Source organism: Malaclemys terrapin, chromosome 3 (genome assembly GCF_027887155.1).
Source record: "Malaclemys terrapin pileata isolate rMalTer1 chromosome 3, rMalTer1.hap1, whole genome shotgun sequence".
Taxonomy (NCBI): Eukaryota; Metazoa; Chordata; order Testudines; family Emydidae; genus Malaclemys; species Malaclemys terrapin.
This window is the reverse complement of record NC_071507.1, coordinates 204,601,230-204,627,504: the sequence shown is the minus strand read 5'-3', so window position 1 is coordinate 204,627,504 and position 26,275 is coordinate 204,601,230. Positions and strand designations below refer to the sequence as shown.

Here is a 26,275-nt window from a genome sequence, read left to right as displayed (position 1 = left end):
CCACCGGATTCAAACACCCCTGGGTGGCTGGCCTCTGTCTTTATAATGGGCGGCACCAAAACCCCGCCTATGAAATGTTCCATCTCCGAGGGCATGTCTACATGGCAATGGAAGTCCAGGGTTAGTGGGACTCGAGCCAGCTGACCCATGTTAGGGGACCCTGGGCTTGAGTAGCTACACTGTATGTTAACCAGGCCCGCCAACGGGGGGTAATTGCCCAGGGGCTCGGGCGATTTAAAAGGGCCCAGGGGTCCCTGGCTGCGGGAGCTCTGGGCCCTTTTAAATCACCAGGGGTCTGTAGGGCTCCTAGGCACGCAGGGCCGGCACTGAGTTTCCAATCTGCCAGGTGGTGCTACCCCTGGCCCCGCCCAGGCCCTGCCCCTACTCCACCCCTTCCCCCAAGACCCCACCCCACTCCGCCTCTTCCCTGCCTCTTCCCACCCTGCCCCTTCCCCGCCCAATTCTGCCTCCTCTCCCGAGCACACTGTGCCCTTGCTCCTCCCCTCCTCCCCCCCAGAGCCTCCAGACGCCGCGAAACAGCTGATCCGTGGCAGGCGGTAGCACAGGGAGGGAGGGGGAGGTGCTGATCGGCGGGGCCCACGGCGGGCAGGAGGCACTATGGGGAGAGGGCTGCCGGTGGGTGCTCAGCACCCACCATTTTTTCCCGTGGGTGCTCCAGCTCCGGAGGGCATGTGGAAGCCCTGTCTGTGTTGGAAGAGCGCGCCCAGCAGTGCAGCCATCAGCTCGCTGGGCAAAGCAAAAGGGTTCGGACTCTGGGTCCTGGCTTGACTTGAGCTCCGACCCTCCAGCCCTGCAGAGTCCTGGGACCCTGGGTCTGAGCCCTGGGTTAGCACAGTTGCAGTGTAGACCCAAAGGGGCTTAGCCTGGAGCCGGGGCTCCAGCCTGGGCTTACATTGCAGTATAGACATACCCTGAAAGGCCACCCCCATTGCTTAATGGTCTGGACCAAAACCCGGGATCCTAACGGCCCTGAGAGCTGGGTCTGACCTTTGTGCTTGAACTCTAAGTTTAGAATGGGCTGAACCACCCCTCAGGTCTAAATCCACCCTCAACTCTGGGCACTTCTGGCCCAGCTGTGGACTTGGTATCTCCCCCGGCCTTTTCTCTGCAGCAAGATGCATGGATAATGCATCAGCACAGGGAATACGAAACAGAAGCCTGTTTCCTTGCAGGATTGTTTCCCTCCATCGGGATTGTTATTGCAGGGCTGCTCCTGAACACTGGGCCGTGCATGCTCATTTAGACTGGCGTTGCACGGGAGTGCTGGGCTGTGCACACTTGTTTGCAGATGTAGGGTTGCTAGGACTTGACTCCTTGTTGTCAATTTTGGTTTAGCAAGTGCACTGAAGCGTGGCTTGATAGATCTTTAATGCACATCCTGGACAGAGACATCTCTGTGATGCACTGGGGCAGCACCCGGCAGAGAACTGAGACAGATTTCTCTTTGCCTTTCTCCCCTTCATACAACTTGGGGAATTTGTTTTGCTTTTGGCCTCCTGTGTTGCAGTACATGGGACAAACAGTCACACGCTGGGATGAAACCTCAGTGGAAGCAGCTGTGTCGAAAGAAGAAGAGATGAAGACTGGTCCAATGTGGGGTAAAATGTTGGCACCATTGAAATCAACGGCAAAACGCCCACTGATGTCAGGAGGGTCAGGATTTCACCCTGGAACTTTTGGGGACATATTATTTGGTTGCATTTTGAAATGAATCTCATGAGCAATCCCTATCTCGGGGGTGGGGGGGGGTGGGGGCTGATCGTTTGTATTGCTGAACTTTTTTTTTTTTTTATCGAGGAAAATAACGTTTCTCATTTGTGCGACGTATCAAAAATGGCCTATCTGGAGCCGACGCTTTCTCTGATTTGACGTGTCTATTTCACAGTTTTCATGAGTGAAAAGCTGAGCGACGGAACTGGAAGAAGGAACTCCCCGGATCTGGCAAAACGCGCCATGGGACCTGCATGTTCTCAGCACCCTGGAGGCGGTAGTCACACCTGCCCAACAGCTAGGTTGGCATACAGGGGCTGGAGGCCTGGGGCAAGCTGCCTCCCAGGGAATTCCCCATGCAAGTGGTCTCCATGCCCAGTGCAGAGCCGGTTCCACCATCTCTACACCACCTCCATGGGAGCCCCAGGATAGGAGCAGGTCAGCAGGGGGCGGACAAATGCAAGCGGAGGTTTGGCCTGGGGATTCTTATGTCGTGAGTACTTTGTGAGCGATAGGAGCCATTGAGAGAGGGGCACAGGGTGGCACACCCTCAGGGCTGTCCTAGCCTGCACTGGGGGCCACAACTGCCCCAGGCCTGGGAGAGTGGGAGCCACCTTCCCTCCGTCCCTGAGCCAGCGTCACTGCTGACACAGAGATGTTCATGGGCACTCCGTGTGCCGAAGGCCCATGGACGGATGCTGGGCCATGGTTAGGCAGGGACGGAAGGAAGGTGGCTCTGCTGGGATATTTTTCCACATTGTTACTTGACTTCTCTTGCTGCCCTGGGCAAGCCACCTAACCTCGCTCTGCCCCTCGTGTTTCCCTTCTGTCAAATGGGGCCAATGACCCTTCCCCGCCCTGGAGTGGTGCCGGCAGGCTCAGCCCCTTAATGTCTGGGACGCTCTTTGAGATCCTCAGCCGCTAGAAACGTGCCAAGCGAGAAACAAATAAGGGGAAGGGGGAAAGGCAGGTCAAATTTTGGGCCCATCCGTCTTTACTGCTGCCTCTTTAAGCCCTCGGCTCACGGGGAGGGGCGAGGTGTCACCGCAGTCCCCACCTTGCTTTGAGATGTGCAGGAGGCTGGTAAATCCTGGGCGAGGCTGTGGGCTGCTCCTGGCATCCCCACAGCTTCCCGTCCTGCCAGGGGCCTTTGATCCCATGCCAGAATCGGTCCCTGGTAAGGACTGATTCCCTTCCCCCGCCTGCGGGGTTCCTCTCAGCATGCTCTGGGCTCTCCCCAGCCCAGCAGGGGCAGCACCTGAGGCTAAGATCTCTCCTGGGTTATGCTGAAGATGCGCTCGAGATCAGAGTGCAGAAAGGAGAGGGAAGGGTGGGCGAACCTGCCTGGTTATCTTTAATTAACCCCTTAGCCACAGAAGATGGGCGGTAACCAAATCAGTCCTTCCTCTTCACCCCGCCCATCCCCACCATCGCACTCCTTGCCACTTGGATGGAGCTTTCCATCCGCTGGGGGGATCAGATCTGGGGGTCGTGTTTGGGAGCCATCTCTGGTTCCCACCTCCCATGCCCTGTGCTGCGTTTGTCCATTGCTGTCCCCACTACCCAGACATCTCACGTTGCCACCGACGGATGGAGCAACGGGGACGAAAGCTGAACAGGAGATCGGCAACTGAACTGAAGAAATGATCTCGGTTCAGAATTTATAATCAACTCTTCTTCTGGTGAAAGGGGAAGAAAGGCACCAATGCCATTGGGCGCCCACAAACAATTAGCAGAGCCCTGCCTGCCCCAGCAGCAGCCGCTTCCTCACACAAGTTGCGTATCGAGAGGTGATGTACCGAAAAAGGCACTGGGGAGGTACTCCCCCGATGGGGGTATGGGAGGAGAAGAGGGGGCGTGGCACCTCTGTGTGACGGTTGTGCAATGCGGTAGCCCCATCCACTCCAGTCCTGACTCTTCCCCGCCAGCCACAAAGTAGCAGCAGATCTGACCTGCCGATCCCTTGCTCAGATTTCATATGGAAGTGCAGTTGTGGTCATGAAAAGGAGCGTAGCGCTGTAAAAACAGCCCCTTCTTACCCATCCGCTTTGCCCCACCGGGGTAGCCCAGAGTCCTATCTGCTGTATAATGTTTGTTTTATTCCCATGAGCCCAGCAGAACTAATACAGCTATAGAGGAGGGGGGCCCGGAGTTTGTTCTTTCACCATGAACCGAACGACTGAAGTTCCTATAATGTGGGGGAAGGAAAGAACCCAGCTTGCCTCTCAGACGCCCGGGATCCCATTAGGAAAAGCACCACTGCAGTTGGCAAAGCGAGCGCTTTCGGACAGTCCCTTTTCAGAGCAGAACCAAATGTAAGGGGAGGCCACGGCAGCCGCTTCTTCGGAGCATCTTAGGAGGGAATTCTCCCCAGCCCAGCAATGTGCAATTCACATCCCTTTGTGGCTAAGACTTGGCCATTCATGAGTAAAGGGCTAGATACAGAAACTTGTTCACAACAGCCACTCCCATTTCATTATTGCTTACCATGGAAGAGACTTAGACACTGTCAGCGATGGAGCAGACACACCCTTGTTCAGAACACAACAGGTTTATATTAAATAATAAACAGGAAGGATCAGTTGCTTTTATTTCCCAGGCTAGTCTTGCACTGGCTAGGGGGCCTCTAAGCTTTCCTGACATGGATGGATACACTGGTTTGGTTTAGGGGGTGCTGACCCAAATGCAAGAGGAGGTACCTATCGCCTCATCTTCAAGGATTTGTTGTAGCTTTCAACAGATCTCAGCTGCGATCTAGATGAAGCCACAAACCTGCAGTTTGGTGAATAAGAAACAGTTAAAAAAGGACCCCTCTTGGCCCAGATCTGATTTCCATCCCAGTCCTGCCTGAATCAGAGCGCTGGCTACGTGACACCCAGCTTGTTGTCTCAGACACAGTGGCAGGATCACGTGCATAGGAATCGAAAAAGCTTCTGCCTAAGACCCTCTTAGCCTGATTTGCTTGGTGATACAGCCATGACTTTTAACCAGGATGCTTTGCTGCCCTGGAATCCCCCTTTTTTTTTTTCTGAACTGATGTTAGCAAATGATGTCGAGGGGACAGGAACTAATGTTGGAGGAGGAATGAGCAGATGGGCCATGGCTACTAATGCTCTTAGATCCGAAAGTCAGAGGTGGGAACCATCAAGAAGTGGGAGTAAGTTGATGTAACTTACCCGGGATAGGGTGGAAGGGTGGCAGCGAGAAAAACAGCCATTCTAGTCGGAGACATAGAATCAGCTAAGTCTCCCCCTATGGCGGGTAAGTTACGACCCATTCTGCCTTATCAATGTGTCAATGGTACCAGCGTTTATATCACCTCTGGCTTTGATCCACCAGTAGAAAACATACAATCCTTTCCAGCTGGCCTAAGAGCAGGGACTCGTCCCTGGCACAGACGGATGTTGCCAGACCTCCCCACAGGTTGCAGCAGAGTCCTGCATCCCATGGGATTTGAGACCAGCCCATGGGATTACAGAAGGATTACATTGGGCATCATGTCACAATGCCATTGACGTCACAACATGTAACAACGATGCAGCCAAGCGCTGACGCCGTGGCGTGATGTTAAGCGGCAGACATTACGATGTAGCCACTTTGGGAGCTGGTAGGCGGCCGATGCTAGGAAACTGGAAGTGCATCTTTTAGAGAAACACAGCAAAGGTCCTGGGGAGGAGGAGATGGAAACACGAAGAAGACCCCTGTCCAAGGCCCCCGAGGACATATCTTGAATTCTGCTTGCGTCTTTGGCTGGGAATCTTTTGTGTGTGTAACTGACCGACCTGCATGGAAGGTACAAAGTTGGGAGTGCGCACCAACACACACGCACATCCACACTCTTACAAGCGCCTCTTAACCTCCATTGCAGCTGCAAAGCTAATCCCAATGTGTCTGATGTCCCGGCGCGTCTGGCTCACCAGGACAGTGTGGGGGGAGGTTAGAAGCGCAGCGGGGTGCACAGCCCATGTATTTATCTAGGGCAGGGTGTGGGCAGGGAGATGTGCTAAGAGGACACTAAGTCCACCTGTCAGTCCAGAGAGGTATAAATAGAGAGATGCAAACGGAGACGGGATCTGCCTGCACCAGAGCCGTTCAGGTGCTCACCTCTCCGGCGGCTGTTGAAAAAGCTATCCGTGTATTCGCTTCAAGTTTCACATTTCATGGAGTTGTTGCAAAATGATGCAAAAGAGTTTCTCAATGAAAGGAGCGTTAGAGACAGCTTACCAGCTTACACCCCTGTATCTCTCTCTCTCTATATGTCCATATACCCACGCACAGACATACTCGTCTGCATGTACATTTGTGCATCCAACATACTCCCAGTCTATCGGGCTGTCCCTTTTGGTATTTGTCTGTTGAATGTGAATAAAATCTGAAGGTTTTTCTTCGTCTGGTTTTGCTGGTCTCCATACGGTTCCTCTCTGTATTAAAAAAAGAAGGGTCCTCAGTGTTGTGTGTGCACTGGTGGGGGGAGTTACACAGAGCTGCGGCGCTTCATGAAGCCATGCAAGGCCGAGAGGCTGTGGAGTCCTGTGGAGACGGAGCTGATGGCCGAGCGCTGGGCGTTGCAGAAGCATCTGTTGGATGGGGTGTCGGGGTAGCGGCTAGGCGAGGAGTGGCTCTGCTCCACGCACGTGTCCGAGGTGGACAGGTCCCTGGGGATGATCATAGGGATGGAGTACTGCAGCTTCTCCCGGCTCTTGTACCACAGACATGAGCACATGGACTGGAAGTGGAGCACCTCCGCGTACACGTTGCGGAATCCGCCCCCGCCCCCTCCCCCGCCGCACCCGCCCACCGCGGTGGTAGACGAGGTGGTGTCTGTGGTGTGCACGCTGCTGGCCTGTCCGTTGTGGGTGAGCAGCGCTCGGTGCTCGGCATCCCGCTTCTCATCCTCGGCATTCATGGTCATGAACCGCAGCACCACCAGGTTGAGGAAGGCCCCAATGACGGTCAGCCCTGTCAGGATGTAGACGAAGCTGAAGGCCACGTACTGGGGTTTGGTCTGCAGTGCCTCATCCTTCTGGAGTGCCACGTAGTCCCCAAAGCCGATGGTGGTGAGGGTAATGAAACAGTAGTAGTAGGCGTGGAAGAAGCTCCAGTGCTCGTAGTAGGAAAACGCCGCGGCCCCAATGCACAGGGTGCTGATGCAGGAGAAGAACCCAATAGTGACCATGTTGGCCATGGACACCTCTGTCCGTCTCATGCCAAGGCACTTCTTGATGCGGTGCAGAAGGTATTTGACAAAGGTGTTGATCCTCTCCCCCAGGCTCTGGAACATGACGAGCGTGAGTGGGATCCCCAGCAGGGCGTAGAACATGCAGAAGACTTTCCCGCCATCTGTGCTTGGGGCCGCATGGCCGTACCCTACGGAGCATAAATACAAAGCACATGGCCTGGTTAGTACACTCCAACACTACTCTCGTCCCATCTTCCCTTCCTTAGCTATTGTTCAGGGGTGTCCAGATGGGCCATACCAATGGGTTCCCCTAAATGCATTGGAGCAAACTACCAATGGAAGTGGTGGATTCTCCATCTCTTGATGCCTTCATGGCTGCCTTTTTGAAAGATGCTGTAAGTCAAACCCAAGTTACTGGGCTCAATGAAGACGTAACTGGGTGAAATTCTCTGGACTTGATATACAGCTCAGGCGAGCGGATCTAACAGTCCCTTCTGGACTTAAACTCTGTGACTCTATGAATCCTTTCTGCAGGATATTACTATTATTTATCTTTATTATGATAGCTCCTAGAGACCCCCAACCACGATCAGGACCCCATTGTGCTGGGCACTGCACAGATACACAGAAAGAGGCAGTCCCTCTCCCAAAGAGATTACAATCTGCACGGACAAGACAAAGGGTGGGAGAAAAGGCAAACGCCCAGCGCCCAGGACATCTGCTGCTGCGGTACTTGCAGCTTCGTCAAGGGATGATTAGAAATTGCTTGTCAAGTATCAGGGGGTAGCCGTGTTAGTCTGTATCTACAAAAACAACAAAGAGTCTGGTGGCACCTTAAAGACTAACAGATTTATTTGGGCATAAGCTTTCGTGAGTAAAAACCTCACTTCTTCGGATGCATAGAGTGAAAGCTACAGATGCAGGCATTATATACAGACACATGGAGAGCAGGGAGTTACTTCACAAGTGGCGAACCAGTGTTGACAAGGCCAATTCAATCAGGGTGGATGTAGTCCACTCCCAATAATAGATGAGGAGGTGTCAATTCCAGGAGAGGAAAAGCTGCTTCTGTAGTGAGCCAGCCACTCCCAATCCCTATTCAAGCCCAGATTAATGGTGTTGAATTTGCAAATGAATTTTAGTTCTGCTGTTTCTCTTTGAAGTCTGTTTCTGAAGTTTTTTTGTTCAATGACAGTGACTTTTAAATCTGTGATAGAATGACCAGGGAGATTGAAGTGTTCACTTACTGGCTTGTGTATGTTACCATTCCTGATGTCTGATTTGTGTCCATTTATTCTTTTGCGGAGGGACTGTCCGGTTTGGCCAATGTACATGGCAGAGGGGCATTGCTGGCACATGATGGCATATATGACATTAGTGGATGTGCAGGTGAATGAGCCCCTGATGGTGTGGCTGATGTGGTTGGGTCCTCTGATGCTGTTGCCAGAGTAGATATGGGGACAGAGTAGGCAACGAGGTTTGCTACAGGGATAGGTTCCTGGGTTGGTGTTTCTGTGGTGTGGTGTGTAGTTGCTGGTGAGTATTTGCTTCAGGTTGGGGGGTTGTCTGTAAGCAAGGACTGGCCTGCCTCCCAAGGTCTGTGAGAGTGAGGGATCATTTTCCAGGATAGGTTGTAGATCGTGGATAATGCGCTGGAGAGGTTTTAGCTGGGGGCTGTATGTGATGGCCAGTGGTGTTCTGTTATTGTCCTTGTTGGGCCTGTCCTGTAGTAGGTGATTTCTGGGTACCCGTCGTGCTCTGTCAATCTGTTTCCTCACTTCCCCAGGTGGGTATTGTAGTTTTACGAATGCTTGATAAAGATCTTGTAGGTGTTTGTCTCTGTCTGAGGGGTTGGAGCAAATTCGGTTGTATCTTAGGGCTTGGCTGTAGACAATGGATCGTATGATGTGTCTTGGATGGAAGCTGGAGGCATGTAGGTACGTATAGCGGTCAGTAGGTTTCCGGTATAGGGTGGTGTTTATGTGACCATCACTTATTTGTACTGTAGTGTCCAGGAAGTGGATCTCTTGTGTGGACTGGTCCAGGCTGAGGTTGATGGTGGGGTGGAAATTGTTGAAGTCCAGGTGGAATTCTTCAAGGGCCTCCTTTCCGTGGGTCCATATGATGAAGATGTCATCAATGTAGCGCAAGTAGAGGAGGGGCACTAGGGGACGAGAGCTGAGGAAGCGTTGTTCTAAGTCAGCCATAAAAATGTTGGCATACTGTGGGGCCATGCGGGTACCCATAGCAGTGCCACTGACTTGAAGGTATAAGTTGTCCCCAAATCTGAAGTGGTTGTGGGTGAGGACAAAGTCACAAAGCTCAGCCACCAGGCTTGCTGTGGCCTCATCAGGGATACTGTTCCTGACAGCTTGTAGTCCATCCTCATGTGGAATATTGGTATAAAGTGCTTCTACATCCATGGTGGCCAGGATGGTGTTTTCAGGAAGAACGTCAATGCACTGTAGTTTCCTCAGGAAGTCGGTGGTGTCTCGAAGATAGCTGAGAGTGCTGGTAGCATAGGGTCTGAGGAGAGTGTCCAAATAGCCAGATAATCCTGCTGTCAGAGTACCAATGCCTGAGATGATGGGGCGTCCAGGGTTTCCGGGTTTATGGATCTTGGGTAGTAGATAGAATACCCCTGGTCGGGGTTCTGGGGGTGTGTCCATGTAGATTTGTTCCCGTACTGTAGCTGGGAGTTTCTTGAGCAGATGGTGTAGTTTCTTTTGGTATTCCTCAGTAGGATCAGAGGATAGTGGCCTGTAGAATGTGGTCTTGGAGAGTTGCCTGGCAGCCTCCTGTTCATAATCTGACCTGTTCATTATGACTACAGCACCTCCTTTGTCAGCCCCTTTGATGATAATGTCAGAGTTGTTTCTGAGGCTGTGGATGGCATTGCGTTCTATACGGCTGAGGTTATGGGACAAGTGATGTTGTTTGTCCACAATTTCAGCCTGTGCACGTCTGCGGAAACACTCTATGTAGAGGTCCAGTCTGTCATTTCGACCATCAGGAGGAGTCCACGCAGAGTTCCTCTTCTTGTAGTGTTGGTAGGAAGGTTCCTGTGGGTCAGTGCACTGTTCAGTGGTGCGTTGAAAATATTCCTTGAGTCGGAGACGACGAAAGTAGGCTTCCAAATCACCGCAGAACTGTATCATGTTCGTGGGGATGGTGGGACAGAAAGAGAGTCCCCGAGATAGGACAGACTCTTCTGCTGGGCTAAGTGTGTGGTTGGAAAGATTGACAATGTTGTTAGATGAGTTGAGGGTACCATTGTTATAGCCCCCAGTGGCAGGTATTAGTTTAGATAGCTTACAGTCCTTTTTCCTCTGTAGAGAAGTGAAATGTGCATTGTAAATGGCTTGTCTCATTTTTGTAAAGTCCAGCCACGTTGAAGTTTGTGTAGAAGGCTGGTATTGTATGAGAGTCTCCAGTTCTGAGAGCTCATTCTTGATCTTCTCCTGTCTGCTGTACAGGATGCTGATCAGGTGGTTCCTCAGTTTCTTTGAGAGTGTGTGGCAGAGTCTCTCACCATACTCAGTGTAGTATGTTGATTGCAATGGATTTTTTACCTTCAGTCCTTTTGGTATGATGTCCATCTGTTTGCATTTGGAGAGGAAGATGATGTCTGTCTGTATCTGTGCAAGTTTTTTGTTGAGGTTGATGGATTTCCACTCCATACGGCTAAATTTAGTGCCTTGCATGTTGTCAAGTATCAGGGGGTAGCCGTGTTAGTCTGTATCTACAAAAACAACAAAGAGTCTGGTGGCACCTTAAAGACTAACAGATTTATTTGGGCATAAGCTTTCGTGAGTAAAAACCTCACTTCTTCGGATGCATAGAGTGAAAGCTACAGATGCAGGCATTATATACAGACACATGGAGAGCAGGGAGTTACTTCACAAGTGGCGAACCAGTGTTGACAAGGCCAATTCAATCAGGGTGGATGTAGTCCACTCCCAATAATAGAAATTCAACACCATTAATCTGGGCTTGAATAGGGATTGGGAGTGGCTGGCTCACTACAGAAGCAGCTTTTCCTCTCCTGGAATTGACACCTCCTCATCTATTATTGGGAGTGGACTACATCCACCCTGATTGAATTGGCCTTGTCAACACTGGTTCGCCACTTGTGAAGTAACTCCCTGCTCTCCATGTGTCTGTATATAATGCCTGCATCTGTAGCTTTCACTCTATGCATCCGAAGAAGTGAGGTTTTTACTCACGAAAGCTTATGCCCAAATAAATCTGTTAGTCTTTAAGGTGCCACCAGACTCTTTGTTGTTTTTGTAGATACAGACTAACACGGCTACCCCCTGATACTTGACAACATGCAAGGCACTAAATTTAGCCGTATGGAGTGGAAATCCATCAACCTCAACAAAAAACTTGCACAGATACAGACAGACATCATCTTCCTCTCCAAATGCAAACAGATGGACATCATACCAAAAGGACTGAAGGTAAAAAATCCATTGCAATCAACATACTACACTGAGTATGGTGAGAGACTCTGCCACACACTCTCAAAGAAACTGAGGAACCACCTGATCAGCATCCTGTACAGCAGACAGGAGAAGATCAAGAATGAGCTCTCAGAACTGGAGACTCTCATACAATACCAGCCTTCTACACAAACTTCAACGTGGCTGGACTTTACAAAAATGAGACAAGCCATTTACAATGCACATTTCACTTCTCTACAGAGGAAAAAGGACTGTAAGCTATCTAAACTAATACCTGCCACTGGGGGCTATAACAATGGTACCCTCAACTCATCTAACAACATTGTCAATCTTTCCAACCACACACTTAGCCCAGCAGAAGAGTCTGTCCTATCTCGGGGACTCTCTTTCTGTCCCACCATCCCCACGAACATGATACAGTTCTGCGGTGATTTGGAAGCCTACTTTCGTCGTCTCCGACTCAAGGAATATTTTCAACGCACCACTGAACAGTGCACTGACCCACAGGAACCTTCCTACCAACACTACAAGAAGAGGAACTCTGCGTGGACTCCTCCTGATGGTCGAAATGACAGACTGGACCTCTACATAGAGTGTTTCCGCAGACGTGCACAGGCTGAAATTGTGGACAAACAACATCACTTGTCCCATAACCTCAGCCGTATAGAACGCAATGCCATCCACAGCCTCAGAAACAACTCTGACATTATCATCAAAGGGGCTGACAAAGGAGGTGCTGTAGTCATAATGAACAGGTCAGATTATGAACAGGAGGCTGCCAGGCAACTCTCCAAGACCACATTCTACAGGCCACTATCCTCTGATCCTACTGAGGAATACCAAAAGAAACTACACCATCTGCTCAAGAAACTCCCAGCTACAGTACGGGAACAAATCTACATGGACACACCCCCAGAACCCCGACCAGGGGTATTCTATCTACTACCCAAGATCCATAAACCCGGAAACCCTGGACGCCCCATCATCTCAGGCATTGGTACTCTGACAGCAGGATTATCTGGCTATTTGGACACTCTCCTCAGACCCTATGCTACCAGCACTCTCAGCTATCTTCGAGACACCACCGACTTCCTGAGGAAACTACAGTGCATTGACGTTCTTCCTGAAAACACCATCCTGGCCACCATGGATGTAGAAGCACTTTATACCAATATTCCACATGAGGATGGACTACAAGCTGTCAGGAACAGTATCCCTGATGAGGCCACAGCAAGCCTGGTGGCTGAGCTTTGTGACTTTGTCCTCACCCACAACCACTTCAGATTTGGGGACAACTTATACCTTCAAGTCAGTGGCACTGCTATGGGTACCCGCATGGCCCCACAGTATGCCAACATTTTTATGGCTGACTTAGAACAACGCTTCCTCAGCTCTCGTCCCCTAGTGCCCCTCCTCTACTTGCGCTACATTGATGACATCTTCATCATATGGACCCACGGAAAGGAGGCCCTTGAAGAATTCCACCTGGACTTCAACAATTTCCACCCCACCATCAACCTCAGCCTGGACCAGTCCACACAAGAGATCCACTTCCTGGACACTACAGTACAAATAAGTGATGGTCACATAAACACCACCCTATACCGGAAACCTACTGACCGCTATACGTACCTACATGCCTCCAGCTTCCATCCAAGACACATCATACGATCCATTGTCTACAGCCAAGCCCTAAGATACAACCGAATTTGCTCCAACCCCTCAGACAGAGACAAACACCTACAAGATCTTTATCAAGCATTCGTAAAACTACAATACCCACCTGGGGAAGTGAGGAAACAGATTGACAGAGCACGACGGGTACCCAGAAATCACCTACTACAGGACAGGCCCAACAAGGACAATAACAGAACACCACTGGCCATCACATACAGCCCCCAGCTAAAACCTCTCCAGCGCATTATCCACGATCTACAACCTATCCTGGAAAATGATCCCTCACTCTCACAGACCTTGGGAGGCAGGCCAGTCCTTGCTTACAGACAACCCCCCAACCTGAAGCAAATACTCACCAGCAACTACACACCACACCACAGAAACACCAACCCAGGAACCTATCCCTGTAGCAAACCTCGTTGCCTACTCTGTCCCCATATCTACTCTGGCAACAGCATCAGAGGACCCAACCACATCAGCCACACCATCAGGGGCTCATTCACCTGCACATCCACTAATGTCATATATGCCATCATGTGCCAGCAATGCCCCTCTGCCATGTACATTGGCCAAACCGGACAGTCCCTCCGCAAAAGAATAAATGGACACAAATCAGACATCAGGAATGGTAACATACACAAGCCAGTAAGTGAACACTTCAATCTCCCTGGTCATTCTATCACAGATTTAAAAGTCACTGTCATTGAACAAAAAAACTTCAGAAACAGACTTCAAAGAGAAACAGCAGAACTAAAATTCATTTGCAAATTCAACACCATTAATCTGGGCTTGAATAGGGATTGGGAGTGGCTGGCTCACTACAGAAGCAGCTTTTCCTCTCCTGGAATTGACACCTCCTCATCTATTATTGGGAGTGGACTACATCCACCCTGATTGAATTGGCCTTGTCAACACTGGTTCGCCACTTGTGAAGTAACTCCCTGCTCTCCATGTGTCTGTATATAATGCCTGCATCTGTAGCTTTCACTCTATGCATCCGAAGAAGTGAGGTTTTTACTCACGAAAGCTTATGCCCAAATAAATCTGTTAGTCTTTAAGGTGCCACCAGACTCTTTGTTGTTTTTGTAGATACAGACTAACACGGCTACCCCCTGATACTTGACAACATGCAAGGCACTAAATTTAGCCGTATGGAGTGGAAATCCATCAACCTCAACAAAAAACTTGCACAGATACAGACAGACATCATCTTCCTCTCCAAATGCAAACAGATGGACATCATACCAAAAGGACTGAAGGTAAAAAATCCATTGCAATCAACATACTACACTGAGTATGGTGAGAGACTCTGCCACACACTCTCAAAGAAACTGAGGAACCACCTGATCAGCATCCTGTACAGCAGACAGGAGAAGATCAAGAATGAGCTCTCAGAACTGGAGACTCTCATACAATACCAGCCTTCTACACAAACTTCAACGTGGCTGGACTTTACAAAAATGAGACAAGCCATTTACAATGCACATTTCACTTCTCTACAGAGGAAAAAGGACTGTAAGCTATCTAAACTAATACCTGCCACTGGGGGCTATAACAATGGTACCCTCAACTCATCTAACAACATTGTCAATCTTTCCAACCACACACTTAGCCCAGCAGAAGAGTCTGTCCTATCTCGGGGACTCTCTTTCTGTCCCACCATCCCCACGAACATGATACAGTTCTGCGGTGATTTGGAAGCCTACTTTCGTCGTCTCCGACTCAAGGAATATTTTCAACGCACCACTGAACAGTGCACTGACCCACAGGAACCTTCCTACCAACACTACAAGAAGAGGAACTCTGCGTGGACTCCTCCTGATGGTCGAAATGACAGACTGGACCTCTACATAGAGTGTTTCCGCAGACGTGCACAGGCTGAAATTGTGGACAAACAACATCACTTGTCCCATAACCTCAGCCGTATAGAACGCAATGCCATCCACAGCCTCAGAAACAACTCTGACATTATCATCAAAGGGGCTGACAAAGGAGGTGCTGTAGTCATAATGAACAGGTCAGATTATGAACAGGAGGCTGCCAGGCAACTCTCCAAGACCACATTCTACAGGCCACTATCCTCTGATCCTACTGAGGAATACCAAAAGAAACTACACCATCTGCTCAAGAAACTCCCAGCTACAGTACGGGAACAAATCTACATGGACACACCCCCAGAACCCCGACCAGGGGTATTCTATCTACTACCCAAGATCCATAAACCCGGAAACCCTGGACGCCCCATCATCTCAGGCATTGGTACTCTGACAGCAGGATTATCTGGCTATTTGGACACTCTCCTCAGACCCTATGCTACCAGCACTCTCAGCTATCTTCGAGACACCACCGACTTCCTGAGGAAACTACAGTGCATTGACGTTCTTCCTGAAAACACCATCCTGGCCACCATGGATGTAGAAGCACTTTATACCAATATTCCACATGAGGATGGACTACAAGCTGTCAGGAACAGTATCCCTGATGAGGCCACAGCAAGCCTGGTGGCTGAGCTTTGTGACTTTGTCCTCACCCACAACCACTTCAGATTTGGGGACAACTTATACCTTCAAGTCAGTGGCACTGCTATGGGTACCCGCATGGCCCCACAGTATGCCAACATTTTTATGGCTGACTTAGAACAACGCTTCCTCAGCTCTCGTCCCCTAGTGCCCCTCCTCTACTTGCGCTACATTGATGACATCTTCATCATATGGACCCACGGAAAGGAGGCCCTTGAAGAATTCCACCTGGACTTCAACAATTTCCACCCCACCATCAACCTCAGCCTGGACCAGTCCACACAAGAGATCCACTTCCTGGACACTACAGTACAAATAAGTGATGGTCACATAAACACCACCCTATACCGGAAACCTACTGACCGCTATACGTACCTACATGCCTCCAGCTTCCATCCAAGACACATCATACGATCCATTGTCTACAGCCAAGCCCTAAGATACAACCGAATTTGCTCCAACCCCTCAGACAGAGACAAACACCTACAAGATCTTTATCAAGCATTCGTAAAACTACAATACCCACCTGGGGAAGTGAGGAAACAGATTGACAGAGCACGACGGGTACCCAGAAATCACCTACTACAGGACAGGCCCAACAAGGACAATAACAGAACACCACTGGCCATCACATACAGCCCCCAGCTAAAACCTCTCCAGCGCATTATCCACGATCTACAACCTATCCTGGAAAATGATCCCTCACTCTCACAGACCTTGGGAGGCAGGCCAGTCCTTGCTTACAGACAACCCCCCAACCTGAAGCAAATACTCACCAGCAACTACACACCACACCACAGAAACACCAACCCAGGAACCTATCCCTGTAGCAAACCTCGTTGCCTACTCTGTCCCCATATCTACTCTGGCAACAGCATCAGAGGACCCAACCACATCAGCCACACCATCAGGGGCTCATTCACCTGCACATCCACTAATGTCATATATGCCATCATGTGCCAGCAATGCCCCTCTGCCATGTACATTGGCCAAACCGGACAGTCCCTCCGCAAAAGAATAAATGGACACAAATCAGACATCAGGAATGGTAACATACACAAGCCAGTAAGTGAACACTTCAATCTCCCTGGTCATTCTATCACAGATTTAAAAGTCACTGTCATTGAACAAAAAAACTTCAGAAACAGACTTCAAAGAGAAACAGCAGAACTAAAATTCATTTGCAAATTCAACACCATTAATCTGGGCTTGAATAGGGATTGGGAGTGGCTGGCTCACTACAGAAGCAGCTTTTCCTCTCCTGGAATTGACACCTCCTCATCTATTATTGGGAGTGGACTACATCCACCCTGATTGAATTGGCCTTGTCAACACTGGTTCGCCACTTGTGAAGTAACTCCCTGCTCTCCATGTGTCTGTATATAATGCCTGCATCTGTAGCTTTCACTCTATGCATCCGAAGAAGTGAGGTTTTTACTCACGAAAGCTTATGCCCAAATAAATCTGTTAGTCTTTAAGGTGCCACCAGACTCTTTGTTGTTTTTGTAGATACAGACTAACACGGCTACCCCCTGATACTTGACAACATGCAAGGCACTAAATTTAGCCGTATGGAGTGGAAATCCATCAACCTCAACAAAAAACTTGCACAGATACAGACAGACATCATCTTCCTCTCCAAATGCAAACAGATGGACATCATACCAAAAGGACTGAAGGTAAAAAATCCATTGCAATCAACATACTACACTGAGTATGGTGAGAGACTCTGCCACACACTCTCAAAGAAACTGAGGAACCACCTGATCAGCATCCTGTACAGCAGACAGGAGAAGATCAAGAATGAGCTCTCAGAACTGGAGACTCTCATACAATACCAGCCTTCTACACAAACTTCAACGTGGCTGGACTTTACAAAAATGAGACAAGCCATTTACAATGCACATTTCACTTCTCTACAGAGGAAAAAGGACTGTAAGCTATCTAAACTAATACCTGCCACTGGGGGCTATAACAATGGTACCCTCAACTCATCTAACAACATTGTCAATCTTTCCAACCACACACTTAGCCCAGCAGAAGAGTCTGTCCTATCTCGGGGACTCTCTTTCTGTCCCACCATCCCCACGAACATGATACAGTTCTGCGGTGATTTGGAAGCCTACTTTCGTCGTCTCCGACTCAAGGAATATTTTCAACGCACCACTGAACAGTGCACTGACCCACAGGAACCTTCCTACCAACACTACAAGAAGAGGAACTCTGCGTGGACTCCTCCTGATGGTCGAAATGACAGACTGGACCTCTACATAGAGTGTTTCCGCAGACGTGCACAGGCTGAAATTGTGGACAAACAACATCACTTGTCCCATAACCTCAGCCGTATAGAACGCAATGCCATCCACAGCCTCAGAAACAACTCTGACATTATCATCAAAGGGGCTGACAAAGGAGGTGCTGTAGTCATAATGAACAGGTCAGATTATGAACAGGAGGCTGCCAGGCAACTCTCCAAGACCACATTCTACAGGCCACTATCCTCTGATCCTACTGAGGAATACCAAAAGAAACTACACCATCTGCTCAAGAAACTCCCAGCTACAGTACGGGAACAAATCTACATGGACACACCCCCAGAACCCCGACCAGGGGTATTCTATCTACTACCCAAGATCCATAAACCCGGAAACCCTGGACGCCCCATCATCTCAGGCATTGGTACTCTGACAGCAGGATTATCTGGCTATTTGGACACTCTCCTCAGACCCTATGCTACCAGCACTCTCAGCTATCTTCGAGACACCACCGACTTCCTGAGGAAACTACAGTGCATTGACGTTCTTCCTGAAAACACCATCCTGGCCACCATGGATGTAGAAGCACTTTATACCAATATTCCACATGAGGATGGACTACAAGCTGTCAGGAACAGTATCCCTGATGAGGCCACAGCAAGCCTGGTGGCTGAGCTTTGTGACTTTGTCCTCACCCACAACCACTTCAGATTTGGGGACAACTTATACCTTCAAGTCAGTGGCACTGCTATGGGTACCCGCATGGCCCCACAGTATGCCAACATTTTTATGGCTGACTTAGAACAACGCTTCCTCAGCTCTCGTCCCCTAGTGCCCCTCCTCTACTTGCGCTACATTGATGACATCTTCATCATATGGACCCACGGAAAGGAGGCCCTTGAAGAATTCCACCTGGACTTCAACAATTTCCACCCCACCATCAACCTCAGCCTGGACCAGTCCACACAAGAGATCCACTTCCTGGACACTACAGTACAAATAAGTGATGGTCACATAAACACCACCCTATACCGGAAACCTACTGACCGCTATACGTACCTACATGCCTCCAGCTTCCATCCAAGACACATCATACGATCCATTGTCTACAGCCAAGCCCTAAGATACAACCGAATTTGCTCCAACCCCTCAGACAGAGACAAACACCTACAAGATCTTTATCAAGCATTCGTAAAACTACAATACCCACCTGGGGAAGTGAGGAAACAGATTGACAGAGCACGACGGGTACCCAGAAATCACCTACTACAGGACAGGCCCAACAAGGACAATAACAGAACACCACTGGCCATCACATACAGCCCCCAGCTAAAACCTCTCCAGCGCATTATCCACGATCTACAACCTATCCTGGAAAATGATCCCTCACTCTCACAGACCTTGGGAGGCAGGCCAGTCCTTGCTTACAGACAACCCCCCAACCTGAAGCAAATACTCACCAGCAACTACACACCACACCACAGAAACACCAACCCAGGAACCTATCCCTGTAGCAAACCTCGTTGCCTACTCTGTCCCCATATCTACTCTGGCAACAGCATCAGAGGACCCAACCACATCAGCCACACCATCAGGGGCTCATTCACCTGCACATCCACTAATGTCATATATGCCATCATGTGCCAGCAATGCCCCTCTGCCATGTACATTGGCCAAACCGGACAGTCCCTCCGCAAAAGAATAAATGGACACAAATCAGACATCAGGAATGGTAACATACACAAGCCAGTAAGTGAACACTTCAATCTCCCTGGTCATTCTATCACAGATTTAAAAGTCACTGTCATTGAACAAAAAAACTTCAGAAACAGACTTCAAAGAGAAACAGCAGAACTAAAATTCATTTGCAAATTCAACACCATTAATCTGGGCTTGAATAGGGATTGGGAGTGGCTGGCTCACTACAGAAGCAGCTTTTCCTCTCCTGGAATTGACACCTCCTCATCTATTATTGGGAGTGGACTACATCCACCCTGATTGAATTGGCCTTGTCAACACTGGTTCGCCACTTGTGAAGTAACTCCCTGCTCTCCATGTGTCTGTATATAATGCCTGCATCTGTAGCTTTCACTCTATGCATCCGAAGAAGTGAGGTTTTTACTCACGAAAGCTTATGCCCAAATAAATCTGTTAGTCTTTAAGGTGCCACCAGACTCTTTGTTGTTTTTGTAGATACAGACTAACACGGCTACCCCCTGATACTTGACAACATGCAAGGCACTAAATTTAGCCGTATGGAGTGGAAATCCATCAACCTCAACAAAAAACTTGCACAGATACAGACAGACATCATCTTCCTCTCCAAATGCAAACAGATGGACATCATACCAAAAGGACTGAAGGTAAAAAATCCATTGCAATCAACATACTACACTGAGTATGGTGAGAGACTCTGCCACACACTCTCAAAGAAACTGAGGAACCACCTGATCAGCATCCTGTACAGCAGACAGGAGAAGATCAAGAATGAGCTCTCAGAACTGGAGACTCTCATACAATACCAGCCTTCTACACAAACTTCAACGTGGCTGGACTTTACAAAAATGAGACAAGCCATTTACAATGCACATTTCACTTCTCTACAGAGGAAAAAGGACTGTAAGCTATCTAAACTAATACCTGCCACTGGGGGCTATAACAATGGTACCCTCAACTCATCTAACAACATTGTCAATCTTTCCAACCACACACTTAGCCCAGCAGAAGAGTCTGTCCTATCTCGGGGACTCTCTTTCTGTCCCACCATCCCCACGAACATGATACAGTTCTGCGGTGATTTGGAAGCCTACTTTCGTCGTCTCCGACTCAAGGAATATTTTCAACGCACCACTGAACAGTGCACTGACCCACAGGAACCTTCCTACCAACACTACAAGAAGAGGAACTCTGCGTGGACTCCTCCTGATGGTCGAAATGACAGACTGGACCTCTACATAGAGTGTTTCCGCAGACGTGCACAGGCTGAAATTGTGGACAAACAACATCACTTGTCCCATAACCTCAGCCGTATAGAACGCAATGCCATCCACAGCCTCAGAAACAACTCTGACATTATCATCAAAGGGGCTGACAAAGGAGGTGCTGTAGTCATAATGAACAGGTCAGATTATGAACAGGAGGCTGCCAGGCAACTCTCCAAGACCACATTCTACAGGCCACTATCCTCTGATCCTACTGAGGAATACCAAAAGAAACTACACCATCTGCTCAAGAAACTCCCAGCTACAGTACGGGAACAAATCTACATGGACACACCCCCAGAACCCCGACCAGGGGTATTCTATCTACTACCCAAGATCCATAAACCCGGAAACCCTGGACGCCCCATCATCTCAGGCATTGGTACTCTGACAGCAGGATTATCTGGCTATTTGGACACTCTCCTCAGACCCTATGCTACCAGCACTCTCAGCTATCTTCGAGACACCACCGACTTCCTGAGGAAACTACAGTGCATTGACGTTCTTCCTGAAAACACCATCCTGGCCACCATGGATGTAGAAGCACTTTATACCAATATTCCACATGAGGATGGACTACAAGCTGTCAGGAACAGTATCCCTGATGAGGCCACAGCAAGCCTGGTGGCTGAGCTTTGTGACTTTGTCCTCACCCACAACCACTTCAGATTTGGGGACAACTTATACCTTCAAGTCAGTGGCACTGCTATGGGTACCCGCATGGCCCCACAGTATGCCAACATTTTTATGGCTGACTTAGAACAACGCTTCCTCAGCTCTCGTCCCCTAGTGCCCCTCCTCTACTTGCGCTACATTGATGACATCTTCATCATATGGACCCACGGAAAGGAGGCCCTTGAAGAATTCCACCTGGACTTCAACAATTTCCACCCCACCATCAACCTCAGCCTGGACCAGTCCACACAAGAGATCCACTTCCTGGACACTACAGTACAAATAAGTGATGGTCACATAAACACCACCCTATACCGGAAACCTACTGACCGCTATACGTACCTACATGCCTCCAGCTTCCATCCAAGACACATCATACGATCCATTGTCTACAGCCAAGCCCTAAGATACAACCGAATTTGCTCCAACCCCTCAGACAGAGACAAACACCTACAAGATCTTTATCAAGCATTCGTAAAACTACAATACCCACCTGGGGAAGTGAGGAAACAGATTGACAGAGCACGACGGGTACCCAGAAATCACCTACTACAGGACAGGCCCAACAAGGACAATAACAGAACACCACTGGCCATCACATACAGCCCCCAGCTAAAACCTCTCCAGCGCATTATCCACGATCTACAACCTATCCTGGAAAATGATCCCTCACTCTCACAGACCTTGGGAGGCAGGCCAGTCCTTGCTTACAGACAACCCCCCAACCTGAAGCAAATACTCACCAGCAACTACACACCACACCACAGAAACACCAACCCAGGAACCTATCCCTGTAGCAAACCTCGTTGCCTACTCTGTCCCCATATCTACTCTGGCAACAGCATCAGAGGACCCAACCACATCAGCCACACCATCAGGGGCTCATTCACCTGCACATCCACTAATGTCATATATGCCATCATGTGCCAGCAATGCCCCTCTGCCATGTACATTGGCCAAACCGGACAGTCCCTCCGCAAAAGAATAAATGGACACAAATCAGACATCAGGAATGGTAACATACACAAGCCAGTAAGTGAACACTTCAATCTCCCTGGTCATTCTATCACAGATTTAAAAGTCACTGTCATTGAACAAAAAAACTTCAGAAACAGACTTCAAAGAGAAACAGCAGAACTAAAATTCATTTGCAAATTCAACACCATTAATCTGGGCTTGAATAGGGATTGGGAGTGGCTGGCTCACTACAGAAGCAGCTTTTCCTCTCCTGGAATTGACACCTCCTCATCTATTATTGGGAGTGGACTACATCCACCCTGATTGAATTGGCCTTGTCAACACTGGTTCGCCACTTGTGAAGTAACTCCCTGCTCTCCATGTGTCTGTATATAATGCCTGCATCTGTAGCTTTCACTCTATGCATCCGAAGAAGTGAGGTTTTTACTCACGAAAGCTTATGCCCAAATAAATCTGTTAGTCTTTAAGGTGCCACCAGACTCTTTGTTGTTTTTGTAGATACAGACTAACACGGCTACCCCCTGATACTTGACAACATGCAAGGCACTAAATTTAGCCGTATGGAGTGGAAATCCATCAACCTCAACAAAAAACTTGCACAGATACAGACAGACATCATCTTCCTCTCCAAATGCAAACAGATGGACATCATACCAAAAGGACTGAAGGTAAAAAATCCATTGCAATCAACATACTACACTGAGTATGGTGAGAGACTCTGCCACACACTCTCAAAGAAACTGAGGAACCACCTGATCAGCATCCTGTACAGCAGACAGGAGAAGATCAAGAATGAGCTCTCAGAACTGGAGACTCTCATACAATACCAGCCTTCTACACAAACTTCAACGTGGCTGGACTTTACAAAAATGAGACAAGCCATTTACAATGCACATTTCACTTCTCTACAGAGGAAAAAGGACTGTAAGCTATCTAAACTAATACCTGCCACTGGGGGCTATAACAATGGTACCCTCAACTCATCTAACAACATTGTCAATCTTTCCAACCACACACTTAGCCCAGCAGAAGAGTCTGTCCTATCTCGGGGACTCTCTTTCTGTCCCACCATCCCCACGAACATGATACAGTTCTGCGGTGATTTGGAAGCCTACTTTCGTCGTCTCCGACTCAAGGAATATTTTCAACGCACCACTGAACAGTGCACTGACCCACAGGAACCTTCCTACCAACACTACAAGAAGAGGAACTCTGCGTGGACTCCTCCTGATGGTCGAAATGACAGACTGGACCTCTACATAGAGTGTTTCCGCAGACGTGCACAGGCTGAAATTGTGGACAAACAACATCACTTGTCCCATAACCTCAGCCGTATAGAACGCAATGCCATCCACAGCCTCAGAAACAACTCTGACATTATCATCAAAGGGGCTGACAAAGGAGGTGCTGTAGTCATAATGAACAGGTCAGATTATGAACAGGAGGCTGCCAGGCAACTCTCCAAGACCACATTCTACAGGCCACTATCCTCTGATCCTACTGAGGAATACCAAAAGAAACTACACCATCTGCTCAAGAAACTCCCAGCTACAGTACGGGAACAAATCTACATGGACACACCCCCAGAACCCCGACCAGGGGTATTCTATCTACTACCCAAGATCCATAAACCCGGAAACCCTGGACGCCCCATCATCTCAGGCATTGGTACTCTGACAGCAGGATTATCTGGCTATTTGGACACTCTCCTCAGACCCTATGCTACCAGCACTCTCAGCTATCTTCGAGACACCACCGACTTCCTGAGGAAACTACAGTGCATTGACGTTCTTCCTGAAAACACCATCCTGGCCACCATGGATGTAGAAGCACTTTATACCAATATTCCACATGAGGATGGACTACAAGCTGTCAGGAACAGTATCCCTGATGAGGCCACAGCAAGCCTGGTGGCTGAGCTTTGTGACTTTGTCCTCACCCACAACCACTTCAGATTTGGGGACAACTTATACCTTCAAGTCAGTGGCACTGCTATGGGTACCCGCATGGCCCCACAGTATGCCAACATTTTTATGGCTGACTTAGAACAACGCTTCCTCAGCTCTCGTCCCCTAGTGCCCCTCCTCTACTTGCGCTACATTGATGACATCTTCATCATATGGACCCACGGAAAGGAGGCCCTTGAAGAATTCCACCTGGACTTCAACAATTTCCACCCCACCATCAACCTCAGCCTGGACCAGTCCACACAAGAGATCCACTTCCTGGACACTACAGTACAAATAAGTGATGGTCACATAAACACCACCCTATACCGGAAACCTACTGACCGCTATACGTACCTACATGCCTCCAGCTTCCATCCAAGACACATCATACGATCCATTGTCTACAGCCAAGCCCTAAGATACAACCGAATTTGCTCCAACCCCTCAGACAGAGACAAACACCTACAAGATCTTTATCAAGCATTCGTAAAACTACAATACCCACCTGGGGAAGTGAGGAAACAGATTGACAGAGCACGACGGGTACCCAGAAATCACCTACTACAGGACAGGCCCAACAAGGACAATAACAGAACACCACTGGCCATCACATACAGCCCCCAGCTAAAACCTCTCCAGCGCATTATCCACGATCTACAACCTATCCTGGAAAATGATCCCTCACTCTCACAGACCTTGGGAGGCAGGCCAGTCCTTGCTTACAGACAACCCCCCAACCTGAAGCAAATACTCACCAGCAACTACACACCACACCACAGAAACACCAACCCAGGAACCTATCCCTGTAGCAAACCTCGTTGCCTACTCTGTCCCCATATCTACTCTGGCAACAGCATCAGAGGACCCAACCACATCAGCCACACCATCAGGGGCTCATTCACCTGCACATCCACTAATGTCATATATGCCATCATGTGCCAGCAATGCCCCTCTGCCATGTACATTGGCCAAACCGGACAGTCCCTCCGCAAAAGAATAAATGGACACAAATCAGACATCAGGAATGGTAACATACACAAGCCAGTAAGTGAACACTTCAATCTCCCTGGTCATTCTATCACAGATTTAAAAGTCACTGTCATTGAACAAAAAAACTTCAGAAACAGACTTCAAAGAGAAACAGCAGAACTAAAATTCATTTGCAAATTCAACACCATTAATCTGGGCTTGAATAGGGATTGGGAGTGGCTGGCTCACTACAGAAGCAGCTTTTCCTCTCCTGGAATTGACACCTCCTCATCTATTATTGGGAGTGGACTACATCCACCCTGATTGAATTGGCCTTGTCAACACTGGTTCGCCACTTGTGAAGTAACTCCCTGCTCTCCATGTGTCTGTATATAATGCCTGCATCTGTAGCTTTCACTCTATGCATCCGAAGAAGTGAGGTTTTTACTCACGAAAGCTTATGCCCAAATAAATCTGTTAGTCTTTAAGGTGCCACCAGACTCTTTGTTGTTTTTGTAGATACAGACTAACACGGCTACCCCCTGATACTTGACAACATGCAAGGCACTAAATTTAGCCGTATGGAGTGGAAATCCATCAACCTCAACAAAAAACTTGCACAGATACAGACAGACATCATCTTCCTCTCCAAATGCAAACAGATGGACATCATACCAAAAGGACTGAAGGTAAAAAATCCATTGCAATCAACATACTACACTGAGTATGGTGAGAGACTCTGCCACACACTCTCAAAGAAACTAAGGAACCACCTGATCAGCATCCTGTACAGCAGACAGGAGAAGATCAAGAATGAGCTCTCAGAACTGGAGACTCTCATACAATACCAGCCTTCTACACAAACTTCAACGTGGCTGGACTTTACAAAAATGAGA

The 26,275-nt window shown here is 48.9% G+C and overlaps 1 protein-coding gene across 1 annotated transcript in view; it reads right to left on the bottom strand.

Moving 5' to 3' along the window:
- Nucleotides 1-482: 482 nt before the first annotated feature.
- Nucleotides 483-26,275, bottom strand: part of KCNK3 (potassium two pore domain channel subfamily K member 3) — a 101,892-nt gene continuing 76,099 nt past the window's right edge. Inside the window, exon 2 of the mRNA XM_054024314.1 lies at nucleotides 483-7,098. Within this exon, the coding sequence (XP_053880289.1) occupies nucleotides 6,206-7,098 (893 nt within the window). The 3' untranslated portion in view covers nucleotides 483-6,205. The remainder of the gene's footprint in view (nucleotides 7,099-26,275) is intronic.